The sequence below is a fragment of the Mustela nigripes genome, chromosome 4 (genome assembly GCF_022355385.1).
Source record: "Mustela nigripes isolate SB6536 chromosome 4, MUSNIG.SB6536, whole genome shotgun sequence".
NCBI classification, from domain to species: Eukaryota; Metazoa; Chordata; class Mammalia; order Carnivora; family Mustelidae; genus Mustela; species Mustela nigripes.
The window spans coordinates 54,186,180-54,201,155 of NC_081560.1; the positions used below are offsets into that span (position 1 = coordinate 54,186,180).

Genomic DNA, 14,976 nt, shown 5'->3' on the forward strand with positions numbered 1-14,976 from the left:
CAGTAGGGCACCTGGGTGGCTCAGTCTGTTCAGTATCTGCCTTTGGTGTAGGTCATGATCCGGGGGTCCTGGGATCAAGTCTTGCCTATCAGGCTTCCTGCTGAATAGGGAGTCTGCTTCTCCCTCTACCCTTCCCCATCTGCTTGTAATCTCTCTCAAATAAATAAGTAAAATTAAAACAACAACAACAACAATAAAAAGTCCTGTGTCCCCCAAGGCTCTGCCTTATTCCTAAAATATTTTTCTGGCTTCAGCTTCAAGACTCATTTGGTAATCTGCTATTTCCCTATTTCTCACTATTAAAGAAAATTCCAAAAAAGTAAAAACAAGTAGTAAGAGCAAAACCCAACAAACCATTAAATAATGACAACTAAGACAGGTAAACTATTTTAAGTGTCTAAGGGTATTATAAACTAATTCTAAGACCTGTGAGGCTGAAATAGGAATGTCATTTGCTACTTAATGCTGACTTACACTCTGACTCTTGAAAGCTGAAGGGTGATGCTGAAGAAACACGATATTGTATGTTATGGGATGAACTGTGTCTCTCCCTAACCCCAAATTCATATGTTGTGGTCCTGACTCCCAGCTCCTCAGAATGCCATTATATTTGGATATGAGGTCTTTAAAGATGTAATTAAGTTAAAATGAGGTCTCTGGTGTGAGCACTACTCCAATGTAACTTATGTCTTTAGGAGGAGGAGGTTTGAAGGCTCACACATGGGAAAGACCATATGAGGACACAGCGAGAAGATAGCTGTTTATTTTATTATTATTATTATTTTTAATTTTTATTTATTTATTTGACAGAGAGAGAGATCACAAGTAGGCAGAGAGGAGGAAGCAGGCTCCCCACTGAGCAGAGAGCCTGATGTGGGGCTTGATCCCAGGACCCTGAGATCATGACCTGAGCTGAAGGCAGAGGCTTTAGCCCACTGAGCCACCCAGGCACCCCTATTATTATTATTTTTAAAGATATTATTTATTTATTTATTTATTTGACAGAGGCAACGAGAGAGGAAATATAAGCGGGGCAGTGAGAGAGGGAGAAGTAGGCTAAATCCTGCTAAGCAGGGAGCCCAATGCAGGGCTTGATCCCAGGACCCTGGGATTATGACCTGAGCCAAAGGCAGATGCTACACAGACTGAGTCACCCAGGTGCCCTAGAGATAGCTATTTTTAAGTCAAGCATAGAGGACCCCAAATGAAACCAATCCTGCTGACACCTTGATCTAGGGATTCTCACAATCAGAACCTTGAGGAAATAAATTACTGTTGTGTAAGCCATCCAGTCTGTGATACTTTATTATGGCAGTCCTAGCAAATGAATATATTTACTTGTTCCTCTCTTCCCACCCCCTGCCTTTTGGTGATGGCAATAGATAAGAAGAATCTAAATATATTTTTCCTGTTCTAGGAAGAATTAACAGAAAATAATAAACATCTGGCCTTGAAAAATACTACAAGAACTAAAGGAAAACAGAAAATAGTCTTAAAGACCCGGAGGATAATGTACTTCTGGAAAGAATTTAGGACTGGAATCACAGGAAATTTTTTTTTAAAGATTTTGTTTATTTGACAGAATGAGAGAGAGAGAGAGAGAGAGAGAGAAAGAACGTAAGCAGGGGGAACAGTAGGCAGGGGGAGAGGGAGAAATAGGTTCCCTACTGAGTAAAGAGCCTGATGTGGGGCTTGATCCCAGGACCCTGGGATCATTACCTGAGCCAAAGGCAGCTGTTTAACCAACTGAGCCACCCAGGTGTCCTGGAATCACAGGAATTTTAAACTTCCTTAGATTCTTTAGCAACATGCACAAAGATATAAGTTTTTCTTGGAAACTAAGAGCAGACAGTCATGATTAAATAATTATTTAGATAACAATTTATGGATTATTATAGATTTAGGGATTATTATGGAGAGGAACTATGTCTTTGGCAATTTGCTAATGCAAATAATAAAACTTTTTTTAAAAAAGATTTTATTTATTTTATATAAAGAGAGAATGAGGTGGTGGGAGGGCACAGTGAGATGGAGAGAGTATTAAGCAGACTCCCTGCTAAGCGTGGAGCCCCATGCTGGGCTCAATTTTCACAACACTGAAATCACGACCTGAGCTGAAACCAAGAGTCAGCCACTTAATCAACTGAGACACCTAAGCACTCCATGCATAAAAATTTTATAAGAAAATTATAGTGTACAAAGAGGAATGCCTAGTATTAAAAAATAAATGGAAGAGAACTCAGAATGCAACTGTAGAAATAAAATAAAATTCCATATGATAAGATTCCTGCTTATGGGGTAACAAGAAATGGATTTATCCTCCCACATAAAATCAGGGCAGAGATGGGAAACAAACAAGATAAGCCCAGTGACTGCTCCAGTTTGGCCCTTGAAAGAGCTCCCAGGCTGGAATATAGGGTGAGCAAACTGAGACAGAGCCCAACAGACTCCCTAAATTAAGTAGACAAAACAGAATCTGGGCCAGCTAAGGAAGCTAGAGTTTGTAGCACAGAACACCTGAGAAGGGAGATGCACACAGAAAGAGAAATCTGGATATCTGCAGAGGGTCCTCCTTGAATATTGAGCTGAGAGTGCTTGTATGAGGGCTGGGAATGGTGCTCAGTCACACTGGAAAACTTAATTTCCAGCCAGGCTGGGAAACCTCATGCCCTCATGCCCTCAGGGCATTGGGTAGAGTATATAAGGGTCTTTCCTCAGTCGTAGACTCAGTCCTGCCTAACCAACTGTAAAATGAAGACCCAAATGACTGAACTGTTCCCAGGTAACTTAACTGAATCCCAGAACAAAACAAAAACATTTACACAAATGTAAAAATATCCAGCACCCAAAAATGTTATATTCACAATGTGTGATACCTCATCAAAATTTACTAGATACATAAAAAAGCAAAACAGGACCCATAATGGCATAAAAATCAATCAACTGAAACTGAGCCAGAACTGACACAAAAGTTCAACTTAGTAAATGACAATAAAAGTTATCAATGGATAACATATATTCAAAAAGTTAAGAGAAAAGAACATATAGAAAAGACCCACATCAAAATTTTACAAATGCAAATTTCAGCATCCATAAAGTTTTACTGGAGCATAGTCTCACCCCTTCTTTACGTAATATGAGTGGCTGTCTTAGAATTATAATAATAGAGTTGAGTAGTTGCTAGAGTTAGGGTTGCAATATAAAGACAGATCACTGGGGCGCCTGGGTGGCTCAGGGGGTTAAAGCCTCTGACTTTGTCTGTCAAATAAATAAACAAAATCTTAAAAAAAAAAAAAAAGACAGATCACCTTTATATTGCTAACCCTAACCCTAACCCTACCCAACCCTAACTCTAACCCTAACCCATGTGCCACTGTCCTCACTTTATATTGCTGCTCAGTGTGCTACAAATCTGTGATGCAATTATAATTTGACAGCATTTAGTGCCACATGAATTGCTGTACTGTGACATTTTATCTTAGTTTTAAAAATTACCATTGTATATCCATCATCTAAAAATAAGAAAGGAAGAGAAAAGGAGACCTTGAATGTCCTGCTTTTAAGGCATAGTAGACTGTGGATTACTTTTTCTCATCAGATGCCACAGTGTTGTGTTTATTATAACCCTATATAGTACTACCAAATATACAAAATAGGTCAACATTTCCATAACAAGCACTTATCACAATATTCTTCATCCACAGGAAAGCATCATTCAGAAAACTTAGAAAATTTAAAATGGAATATCTCATTTAGTAGAATTTCTTCATAAAACTAAAAAGTGAAGATAAGTTGAAACCAAAGTAAGTTTCTGAGTGGCTCATTCATTAGCTAAGCAAAGAAAATCATTTATGAACAGTGAGTTTATTAAATAGTGTTTAATTGGAGCAATGGAAGAAATGTGTTCAGCGAGCATAAACCTGTATCAGACAATTAGCCCTTAGGTGAGAACAGTAGCTCAAAAAGTTGACAAGACTGCAGCAACACTGGTAGTCAATCAAAATCAGATATACTTTTTTGAATAGATTTCCCTGGCTCTTGATGGATTGATGTATGTTACTGATACTGCTCAATTGTTGGTTTTGAGGAGCCAATGCTGAATTTGAAGTGATTAAAAAATTGGCTGCTATAAATGGTCTGTGTGGATCAACTATAGGTTACAATATTTTCTAAGAAGTTAAATGAAAAGGAAGTCAGTATAACCAGAAGTGAAATCTGCTAAGATATATTACAACTAATGGTGACAAAAATAATTGTGGAGTAGAAAAAAAGGCTTACTTGGATAAATCTACAAAGTTTGTGAAAATGTAAAATGTTTATAACCTCAATTTAATCCTTTATTACTTACCAGCAAGTATTTTGTGGAAAATAATTTATCACACATTATTGGACCAGTATGGTCAGTGATGAAGTTCATTTAGTCCTATAGACTTAACCATCGTTGTTTCTATTTTTGTCAAAATTGGAAGCTGAATATTTTGACTTGTCTTACCACACAATAGTTTGAGGGTGTGTTTAATAGTGATAATTTCACTGAAACATTCTGAGTTCAGGGCTGAAACTAAAATTTTCCTTTACAAATAGAATCACCTTTTACCACTATGGCTCTGGACATTACCTTTTGCTATAGACTTGATAATGTTTCTTAATGAATTCAGCCTAAAATGGTAAGGCAAAACAGCAATTACATGCCAACCTTATAATGTGGTAGAGTCATTTTGACGATGACTAACATTGTTTGAATCACAAGTAATATCAAATTGTTTTATACACCTCCCATGTCAAAAAGTTAAATCCGGAGATGAAGTCACCACTATCTGGGCAATGATATTCTAGCTCTGGCTAGAATCCAATCAATTTATCTGGCTCTTGGAATTAAATGAAATTTTTATGATTTCTTGGGACAATATAATTAATTATAGTTCTGATGAAAAGAGTTCTTGAAACTAACATTGTATCTGCCAATGGTATAACAAGTGTACATCATGGCATGAATAACAGTTTCTTGTGGGCAAAAATGAGGTAACACTTGTGGGTGATGAAAAAGGGTTGCTAAAATATACAGAACTAATACCTTATAGTTTTATGGAACCTAGTTTTCCAAAGAATCTAAAATGGCTTTGTATCCTTAATAACACTATATATTACATAAAAAATAGTCTGTTGACAGATGTATGGCAATAAGCCATTACTTTGGGCTGAAATAATATCAGTTAAATCAAGTATTCAATCAAGTATTTCAAGACTCATGTTGTTCTATGACTTTATTTCACTAACATGTTTTACTCATGACTCTCAAAGTTTCTTCTCTGAGTTTCTAAAAATGGCTAAATGTGTATATATTTTTTAGTCGTTAGTAAAGGTTTTAAAGTAATATTTACTATTATTAAGGAGGTAATTTATGAACATTTACCCTAATACATTTGATAAAATAAAATTTAACTGAAATTGCATGATGAAAAACTGAGATGGAATATGTCTTAAGTTGAAAAGATAGGAAATATGACCCTGAGTTATTATTTCCTAATTCATCTCTAGGGTGTTTTTGTGAGAAAATAAATGGACAAATAGGATTGGTAAATAACTCTTCCTTCAGTAGAAAGAGTATTCATTCAAGTTAGATATGAATCTGTCTTTATATTGCAAAGCAAGTGTTTATGTGAATTACATGCCAGTAAACATAGTCTCATTCATGGAAAATTTCTTTGCTTGTCCTGCTTTTTAAATCTGACAGCTTTAAAATCTCCCATTAGCATTTCAACCATTTGATCTTTAGCTATTATTTTTCATTCAATGAAAATGATCTGACTTGCCCAGAAATTATTATGAGACCAACATTTACAAATTCCAACAAGAAACTTTCTCCTGATCAAATGATATTAGCCAGATGCTTGTAAGTAATCAGGCTGACAAATATTTTCATTCATTTTTCTCAATGAGAGACAACACTGTTTGTTAAAAACTGAATGTAAGGAGAGTGAGTTTGGTCTTCCAGTTCTAATTTTTTTTTTTTTGGCTGAAGTAAATACTTGCTAAAAGGGAAGATGTCATACAAATCTAACATTGCTGCTAATAGGAATGCCTATTTCCCTGGAATTTTAAAAAACTTAAATGATAGGTAGAAAGAGAAAAATATCAGCAAAGAAAATATTAGCAAAGAAAAAGTAGCACTACATCAAAAACTTAATATGTACTATATGCTGGCTAACGGAACATAATTTTAAAAAGTGGCAAATTTTGTGGAATGGAGATTCGACTGGAATTATAGGATTATTTCTCCATAAAGGAGTGAACCCCGTCATTCCTAAACCCAGAAATTATCATTCAGATAATTTTATTGTGCTATGGAAGATTAATGATATGCTCATTACTTGACTATTAAGTGAAATTTTATCCATCATTTTTTCCCAGTTATGCCAGTAAAATTGATCTCCTCAGCCCTATTTTAAAATTTAAATTAGGTCTAATAAATTTAGAACCTTGCCTTCCAAATAATGAAAAGGAGTTTTAGGAAGAAATGAAGATGAAGATCTCCTCCTGAGCTTTTTCTACATCGTAAAATTAGTTTTGCAAGCCATTATGGATGCTTGTGAATATTCACAAATGTAACCAACTTCTTCTATTCTCTGGTAAGACAAATCTATCCTTAGAAGGAAAAACTACACTTTCCTCTTTTATTAATACTTCTAAATTTTGTGTATGTTTTCATTTTGCTACCTTTTCATGTCTTACTATTCAGTTCTGAGCTCTTAACTCATTCTTGGTATCTTCTTTGGTCCTCTGTTTATCCTATTATATGTGCCAAGTCTCCCCCCCCTTTTTATTATTTTTTATGTGAGCATATAGTTGACATACAAAGTTACATTAGTTTCAGGGATACAATGTGGAGATTCAATATTTTTTTTTGTTTTGTTAAAAACATCCAGAACTGAAAGCCTTCCTTATATCTTTCATTGAGAGCTGCCAGGTAGCCCTGAGACTTACCTGCTCTCCTTAAGGATGTGGGTCATCTTAGTATAGCTTACAAATATGCACAGATATCTGTGTTGCACACATACACACTACATGCATACACCACTTAAGAATAAAAGCAAAAAACTCCCCCAAGAAGCAATATACATACTCCTTGGATTTGTGCTATATCTATGGCTAATACTGTTGTCAAGGCTCCTGTGCTGTTTTCCTTATCATCAAACCAGGAAATATCCTAGAGAAAAAGGAGAATTAACATGTGGTTATCAAAAGAAACAAACCAAAACAAAAAAAATAAGTTATCAAAAAGGTTCTTTTCTGACTTGTGATTCTGTTGTAATAAGTCAGAAGGCATTTATCAGCCCCCACAGCCCCACATACTTAATTCTTATAAATACCATGAATCAAATGACTTTTGTTTCTTACTTCATAAAGATTTATAATTAGATACAATATGAAGAATGTAAGTCCAATAGCTTGGAACCATTACCAATGCTATAATATTGTACAATAATCAACATCAGAAATGGTCATTTTGAACCATTTGTAGTTTGTAATTTTTACTCCATAAGTAATCTGTGAAGAGCAGACTATTTAAAAAGTTAATGCACAAAACAATTTAGAAATATTTCTAAACAAAACCAAATATTGTTAAAATGTCTATATTGTCCAAAGTAAGCTATACATTTAATGCAATCCCCGGCATTATTCATAGACCTGGAACAAACAATCCTAAAGTTTGTATGGAACTACAAAAGATTCCAAGTAGCCAAGGCAACCTTGAAAAATAAAAGCAAAGCTGGAGACATCACAATTCTGGACTTCAAGCTATATTATGGGATAATATAATACTGGCATCAAGACAATATAGTACTGGCACAGAAACAGACATACAGATCAGTGGGACAGAACAGAAAAACCCAGAAATGGACCCATAACTGTGTCAGCTAATAAAAAATCTTTGACAAAGCAGAAAAGAATATCCAATGGAAAAAAATCTCTTCAACAAATGGTGTTAGAAAAACTGGACAGTGCCATGCAGAAGAATGAAACTGGAACACTTTATTACTGCATACACAAAAATAAATTCAAAATGGATGAAAGACCTAAATGTGAGACCAAAACCATCAAAATCTTAGAGAAGAATATAGGCAGCAACCTCTTTGACACTGACCATAGCAATTTCTTACCAGATACATCTCTGGTGACAAGGAAAACAAAAGCAAAAATGAATGATTGGGACTTCATCAAGATAAAAAGCTTCTGCACAGTGAAGGAAAAAACAAAACTAAAAGACAATTTATGGAATGAGAGAAGATATTTGCAAATAACAAATCTGATAAAGGGTTAGTATCCAAAATCTATAAAGGATTGATCAAACTCAACACCCCCAAAATAAATAATCCAGTCAAGAAATGGGGAGAAGACATAAAGAGACATTTTTTCCAAAGAAGACATACAGATGGCTAGCAAACACACAAAAAGATGCTCAGCATCACTCATCATCAGGGAAATACAAATCAAAATAATGATGAGATGCCTCCTCACACCTGTTGGAATGGCCAAAGTTAACAACACAGGAGACAGCAGATATTGGTGAGGATGCAGAGGAAGGAGATACACACACACACACACACACAGGAATATTACTAAGCCATCAAAAAGATGAAATCTTGGCATTTGCAATGATGGGGATGGAGCTATGGTGTATTATGCTAAGTGAAGTTAACAGAAAGACAAATACCACATAATTACACTTATATGTGAAATTTAAAAAACAAAACATATAAACATGGAGGGGAAAAAAAGAGAGAAGGAAGCAAACCATAAGAGACTCTTAAATATAAAGAACAAACTGAGTTGATGGAGGCTGGGGGATGGGCTAAATGGGTGATGGGTATTGGGAAGGGCACTTACCATCTGCACTGGGAGTTATAAGTAAGGAATCATAAATTCTACACTGGAAACCAATTTTACCATACATGTTAACTAACAGAAATTTAAATAAAAACTTGAAATTAAAAAAAAAATATTTCCAAACCTTTCTGTCTAAACTGGGGTCATATAAAAAGGAGATAAAATATATCTCCTCTTGAGGACCCACATAGGCAAGATTTCCTCTGACACTTCATATTACTTCCTAGATCTTATAAGCACTAGGCATTGTGAGAGGCTAAAGAGGCAAAGAGACCAATGTAAAGCCCCTGCGGCCAAGAAGCATGCGATCTGAAGGAGGTAGGTTAAAAATATAAGCAATAAAACCATAATGTGGTAGCCAATTTCATTTTCAATAGCAAATAAAGACAGCACTTCTTAGCCTCAGGAATTCTGATTTCCTTTTATTAGCTATTGAATGTTTCCTCCCACTCACTCAAACCCCTTATATCTCTTGTGGATTAAAATCATGTGAAGCCTGTTTCTGGAAAATGACTTATTTTTAGTAAATGAAGAGCAAAAGAATTGTTGGCTTACAGCTCAGCCAGGGCCCTGACACTCAGGTTACGTGTTTCTGCCAACTAAGTAAACAGAAGCACAACAGAGAGAGGGCTGTGTGTGCATTAATCACACAGTTGTGTGAGAATAATTCTCCCATGGAGGAATATGGCAAGAGCAAGGGTGGGTACGACCCCAGTATGACAGCACTACTCTGTAAGCTCCTGCATTGGGAAGGTGGTCCAAAGAGTTGAAGATCCAAGATACCCGAAGGGCATCCTATAGAGATTTCAATTTGCACTACTAACCACCATTTTGAAAACACAACCCCACTCAAGAGCCTAAAATACTATGAATACACATCAGCAATGATAATAACTATAGCATTCTGGAACTGGAAGACATTACCTGTTTTTTTTTATTGTATACTCAAAAAAATTAAGATAAACTTCATATTTTCCAATTATTTCTATTTTTCAACATGGCATGGAACACAAAGAAATTTTGGAACAATATAAAGTAAAAATCTAGAAACAGTAATTTATTATGAAATATTACATTCTTGATTCTAGAGTAACTTGTATAATACACTAGGCATAGGATATATATGTGATGAGTCTTAGTCATTATCTGATGTTCAATCAGCAAGAGGTCCAAAATTACTTTCCAACAAGTCAGCAATGTGTACTCTAGGGACTGTATTCCAGCACAGACAATGTATGCTAAAACACTTAGGGTTTCTGGAGTATAGCTGGTGTTGAGTAAAAATTAGCTTCTTTTTTCCTTTCCTGATGGTAAAATGACTATAAGATTATCAGTCTTCTGATACTATTAAATCCATTTTTCCCTGTCAATAATTATACTAGAAGCAAAAAAGAAAAAAAAAAAACAATAACACGTTGTGATGCATACATATTTGGTATGTATTTTCCCAATTAATCATAACTGTATGAGGTAGATATGACTATCCATATTTTTAAAACAGATTCCATTATTTATTTGAGAGAGAGAGTAAGAGAGAGAGGTCAGCGGGAGAAGCCCGATGTAGGACTCGATCCTATGACTCCAGGATCATGACCTGAGCCAAAGGCAGTCGCTTAACTAGCTGAGCCACCCAGGCACCCAACTATCCATATTTTATAAATGAGGATGCCAAGGTACAGAGGGATTAAATAACTTACCCAGGTCCATATAGCTTGCAAGTTCTGAGTCCAGGATTTGAACCTAGGCAACCAGATGCTAGAGTTTTTAATCCACTATTATGTTCTATCTCCCATTTAACTGAAGCATTATAGTTGAGTCTCATTACCTGTTTCTCTTGCGTCAGGACTTGTTACCTCAAATCCTTTTTAAGCTTTTTAAGAGCCCCTTAGTGATCACCATTAATTCTATCATCTCTTAATTTAGAGACCCCCCCGCAAAGAAGCCCTAGCCGATCTAATTTAAAGAGAAATAGGCAAAAATACTTATCTGTTCAGAAATCCAATCTTTAGGTCAATATTTATCATTAAGAAGTATAAACTTAGCTTAAATGAATTATTTACAACCACTGAAGTCAGCAACACTTAGGACATTCTTTTCAACTGGAAGGATGTCAAGTAATCAAATAAAATACAGATTTTATACCTACAAAAAGACCACACCTGATTCCATAAATACCTCTGCCTCAAATGAGGTTTCAAAATAGTTGTAAAAAACAGTGCAAGTCTCAGCATGCTTTCTAAGCCTAAAAAGTCTTGGGACAAAAACCAGGTAATAAGAGTTAGGTAAAAGTACGGACTAGGAGTCTCTTACTGTAGACAAAATTGAAACTGGGTAGGTATTTTTAAAGAAAAGGCCAAATACCCTACTCCTCTTTTCCTCCAGTTTGAAAAAGCAAAGATAAGCAAAAAGAATGCTAAAGCATGAAGAGAAAAAAACAAACAATGAGATGACAGGGACTGAGTTGAATTTATAGGAATTTAATAACATATGCTAAATAGCACAGAGTCTCTGTGTGCGTGTGTTTCAACGTGTATGCTTTTTGAAGGATCAGAGTTTTTGGTTTATAAATTGGGGCGTTCTTTTTTGTTGTTTTTTGTTTTTTTAGATTTTTTAATAATTTATTTATGCGACAGAGAGGGGTCACAAGTAGGCAGAGAGACAGGCAGAAGGGAAGGGGGGAAGCAGGCTCCCCGCTGAGCAGAGAGCCTGATGCAGGGCTACATCCCAGGACCCTGAGATCGTGACCCAAGCCAAAGGCAGAGGCCCAACCCACCGAGCCACTCAGGTGCTCCAAATTGGGGCATTCTTATGGGCAGAAGCTACTTTATCCAAGAATGTTACTGTCTAGCTATTCATGTGCCTAATGGTAGGCAGAGCATTAATGTCTAGTAGTAACCCTCGGATATTGGATTCACAGTAATGACTGCTTAAACTTACTCCTGGACTTGGGACTCCACCAAAAGCACACTGTGAACCTTTAGAGACAAAGATCAAAGCATGTTTGGAAAAGTTATATATATTCTTCTGTGCAAAACATTCAAACATTCAAGATACACTGTCAAAAGTCCCTGGAAATTGAAAAAAATAAATTTCCTTGAATGTAGAAAAACATAAATTCATAGAGAAAAACAAAAATGAGCAGAAATTGTCAGTAAGTGTAAAATACAGTATTAATTAAAATCCTACCCTAATTTCATCAAAGATTTGAGGAAAGAACATAAAGTATTCTAAAAAAAAAACAAAATTAAAGTATAAGTTTAACTTGAGTGAGTCATACAGCCATTAAATGGTTTTATGATCCCTCGAGTATATTTTTGTTTTTCTTAAGGAGAGTCTCCAATTATCTCTGACAGGCCTTTGAGCAGAGAATGCATCAAGTTGCTATGAGAAACCTAGCACTTGCTTTACTAAATTTTGTAGCTTATAGTTCCCTAAGAGCAAAAAGTCCTAGGAATTTTGTTACACAGCAGCCCTCTGAACATTACTGCTAAACATCATAAGATGTAAAAACTGGTTTTGACGACTCAGCTGGACTGACAGTAATGCTATTTTCTGACAAGAAATGACCTAGGCAGGAAGCTATTTGCTCCTGCACAAGGAGCTCTGGTGACATCAAGTGTGGTGAAGTGTTCCAAATGAAAACTGGTTTTCAGGGAACCCAATAGACCTCACCCCCTTGAAAAAATTTTAGAAGTGCTGATCTGAGACATTCTTGCCATTTGCCCTCAAGATTTACTTCTCAAAGGGAGACAAACCATAGAAGGAAACAAACTGAGGGTTGGTGGAGGGGAGGCAGGTAGGAGGGATGGAGTGGCTGGGTGATAGTCACTGGGGAGGGCATGTGCTATAGTGAGTGCTATGAATTGTGTAAGCCTGATGAATCACAGAACTGTACTCCTGAAACAAATAATACATTATATGTTAATTAAAAAATAAAATTTACCCATTCAGAAACTATTAAAAACAAAAGATTCACTTCTCAAGATTATTACTTGATCTACCTAGTTTTAGTTATTTCACAGGTATGATTGATCATCTGTGTGTGGCAGGCGAACCTGCCAGTGCCTGCTACCTGAATTCAGGACTTTTCTGATGAGGACAGGGACATTACTGGCTGCTTTCAGAAGCATGGGGTGAAAAAACTTAAGGTATGCACATGGATGAACACTAGAGGAATTATCTCATCCTTTTAAAATATGTTCCCTGAGATATTGTAGCTCTTAATTCTTCTTCTCAGTTTTTATTTGGTCTTTCAATCTGATCCTAGAACACCACATTAAAAAAACCCACTACATTAAAAACAACAACAACAACAAAAGATTTGTCAGGGTGTCCGAGTGGCTCAGTGGGTTAAGCCTCTGCCTTTGGCTCAGGTCATGATCTCAAGGTCCTGGGATTGAGCCCTGCATCGGGCTCTCTGCTCAGCAGGGAGCCTTCTTCCTCCTCTCTCTGCCTGCTTCTCTGCCTACTTGTGATTTCTGTCGAATAAAAAGATAAAATCTTAAATAAAAAGATTTGTCAAGATAAATATAAGGAAAAGGAATGGACTCTAAGTACTGTTTTCTATTATGTTATATTTTCTTTTTACTTTTTTTATATAAGATTTTATATATTTATTTGACAGAGAGAGACACAGAGAGAGGGGGAACAGAAGCAGGGGGAGTGGGAGAGGAAGAAGCAGGTTTCCCACCGAGCAGAGAGCCTGATGAGGGGCTGGATCCCAGGACTCTGAGACCATGACCTGAGCCAAAGGCAGAGGCCCAACCCACTGAGCCACCCAGGCACCCCTGAAATTGCTTCTGTTAGAAAAATACACTGTAGGGACACCTGGGTGGCTTAGTCAGTTAAGCCACTGCCTTTGGCTCAGGTCATGATCCCAGTGTCCTGGGACCGAGTCCCGCATCGGGCTCTCTGCTTGGCAGCCTGCTTCTCTCTCTGCCTCTGCCTGCTTGTGTGCTTGTGCTCGCTCGCTCTCTGACAAATAAATAAATAATAATCTTTAAATATATATATATATATATATATATATATATATATATATATATATATAGTAAGAACTTGATGTTAGATGCTGTTTAGAACACAAGAGGCATGCTCTTAAGGGATCAAAGGAAAGATTATGTCAAGAAATTGACTTGAAAAACTATAAGCTTGAATATTGAAAAATACATTTTAAATAAAATAAGGAAAAAATCAAATAAACACTGACCTGATATAACATGGCTTTAAATGCCAAATGTCTTAATCTCATGGTTAAAATTTCCCCTGCTCTGCCATAAAATAACCCCTGAAAAACAAAAAGCAAATTTATATTTATTCTTAATTCTCTTCTCTATTTCTTTGTAACATTTAGTCACTACATTACTTATTTATATTTTATTTATATTGTTATTATTGTTATTATTTTTAATTCAGAGAGGATGACATAAAAAATAATCATGTTTGGGGCGCCTGGGTGGCTCAGTGGATTAAAGCCTCTGCCTTCGGCTCAGGTCATGATCCCAGAGTCCTGGAATCGAGCCCCGCATCGGGCTCTCTGCTCAGCAGGGAGCCTGCTTAATCCTCTCCTTCTCTCTGCCTGCTTCTCTGCCTACTTTTGATTTCTGTCTGTCAAATAAAATAAATAAAAAATCTTTAAAAAAAATAATCATGTTCAAGCTTAATTCATTAAAAACTTACCTGAATGAAATAACTGACAAAGCAAATAACACCCAAAATCACAAATATCATGGAATACATCTCAGCATCATGCTTTAATGAGGCTTTATCATCATTTTCAAATATCTGAAATGGAACAGATTTTTTATCAGGTGATTGGAAGAAAATATAAAAGAAAGAGAAAAAAACTGAAATATCTATCAGGAATTTTTGAATGGATTTCAACATAAGAATAAGATTATATATATATTTTTGGAATGTATAATTAAAAGAATGTATAATTAAAAGAAGTGTACTATTATTCTATCCACTACATTCATTACATATGATAAAAAAATGATTTGCTGTCAAATTTCCCACTTAAGCTATGTAAATATGAGATCAGGCAATGAGTCTTCTGCTATTATTATCACAATATATTTTCAAAAA

General features: G+C 35.8%; 1 protein-coding gene across 1 annotated transcript in view; it reads right to left on the reverse strand.

Moving 5' to 3' along the window:
• The window catches only part of ABCB5 (ATP binding cassette subfamily B member 5), a 116,413-nt gene that overhangs the window by 30,785 nt on the left and 70,652 nt on the right, over positions 1-14,976 (reverse strand). Inside the window, exons 18-20 of the mRNA XM_059395700.1 lie at positions 14,569-14,673; positions 14,099-14,176; positions 7,124-7,207 (exon numbers count right to left, since the gene is read on the reverse strand). Of these exons, the coding sequence (XP_059251683.1) occupies positions 7,124-7,207; positions 14,099-14,176; positions 14,569-14,673 (267 nt within the window). The remainder of the gene's footprint in view (positions 1-7,123; positions 7,208-14,098; positions 14,177-14,568; positions 14,674-14,976) is intronic.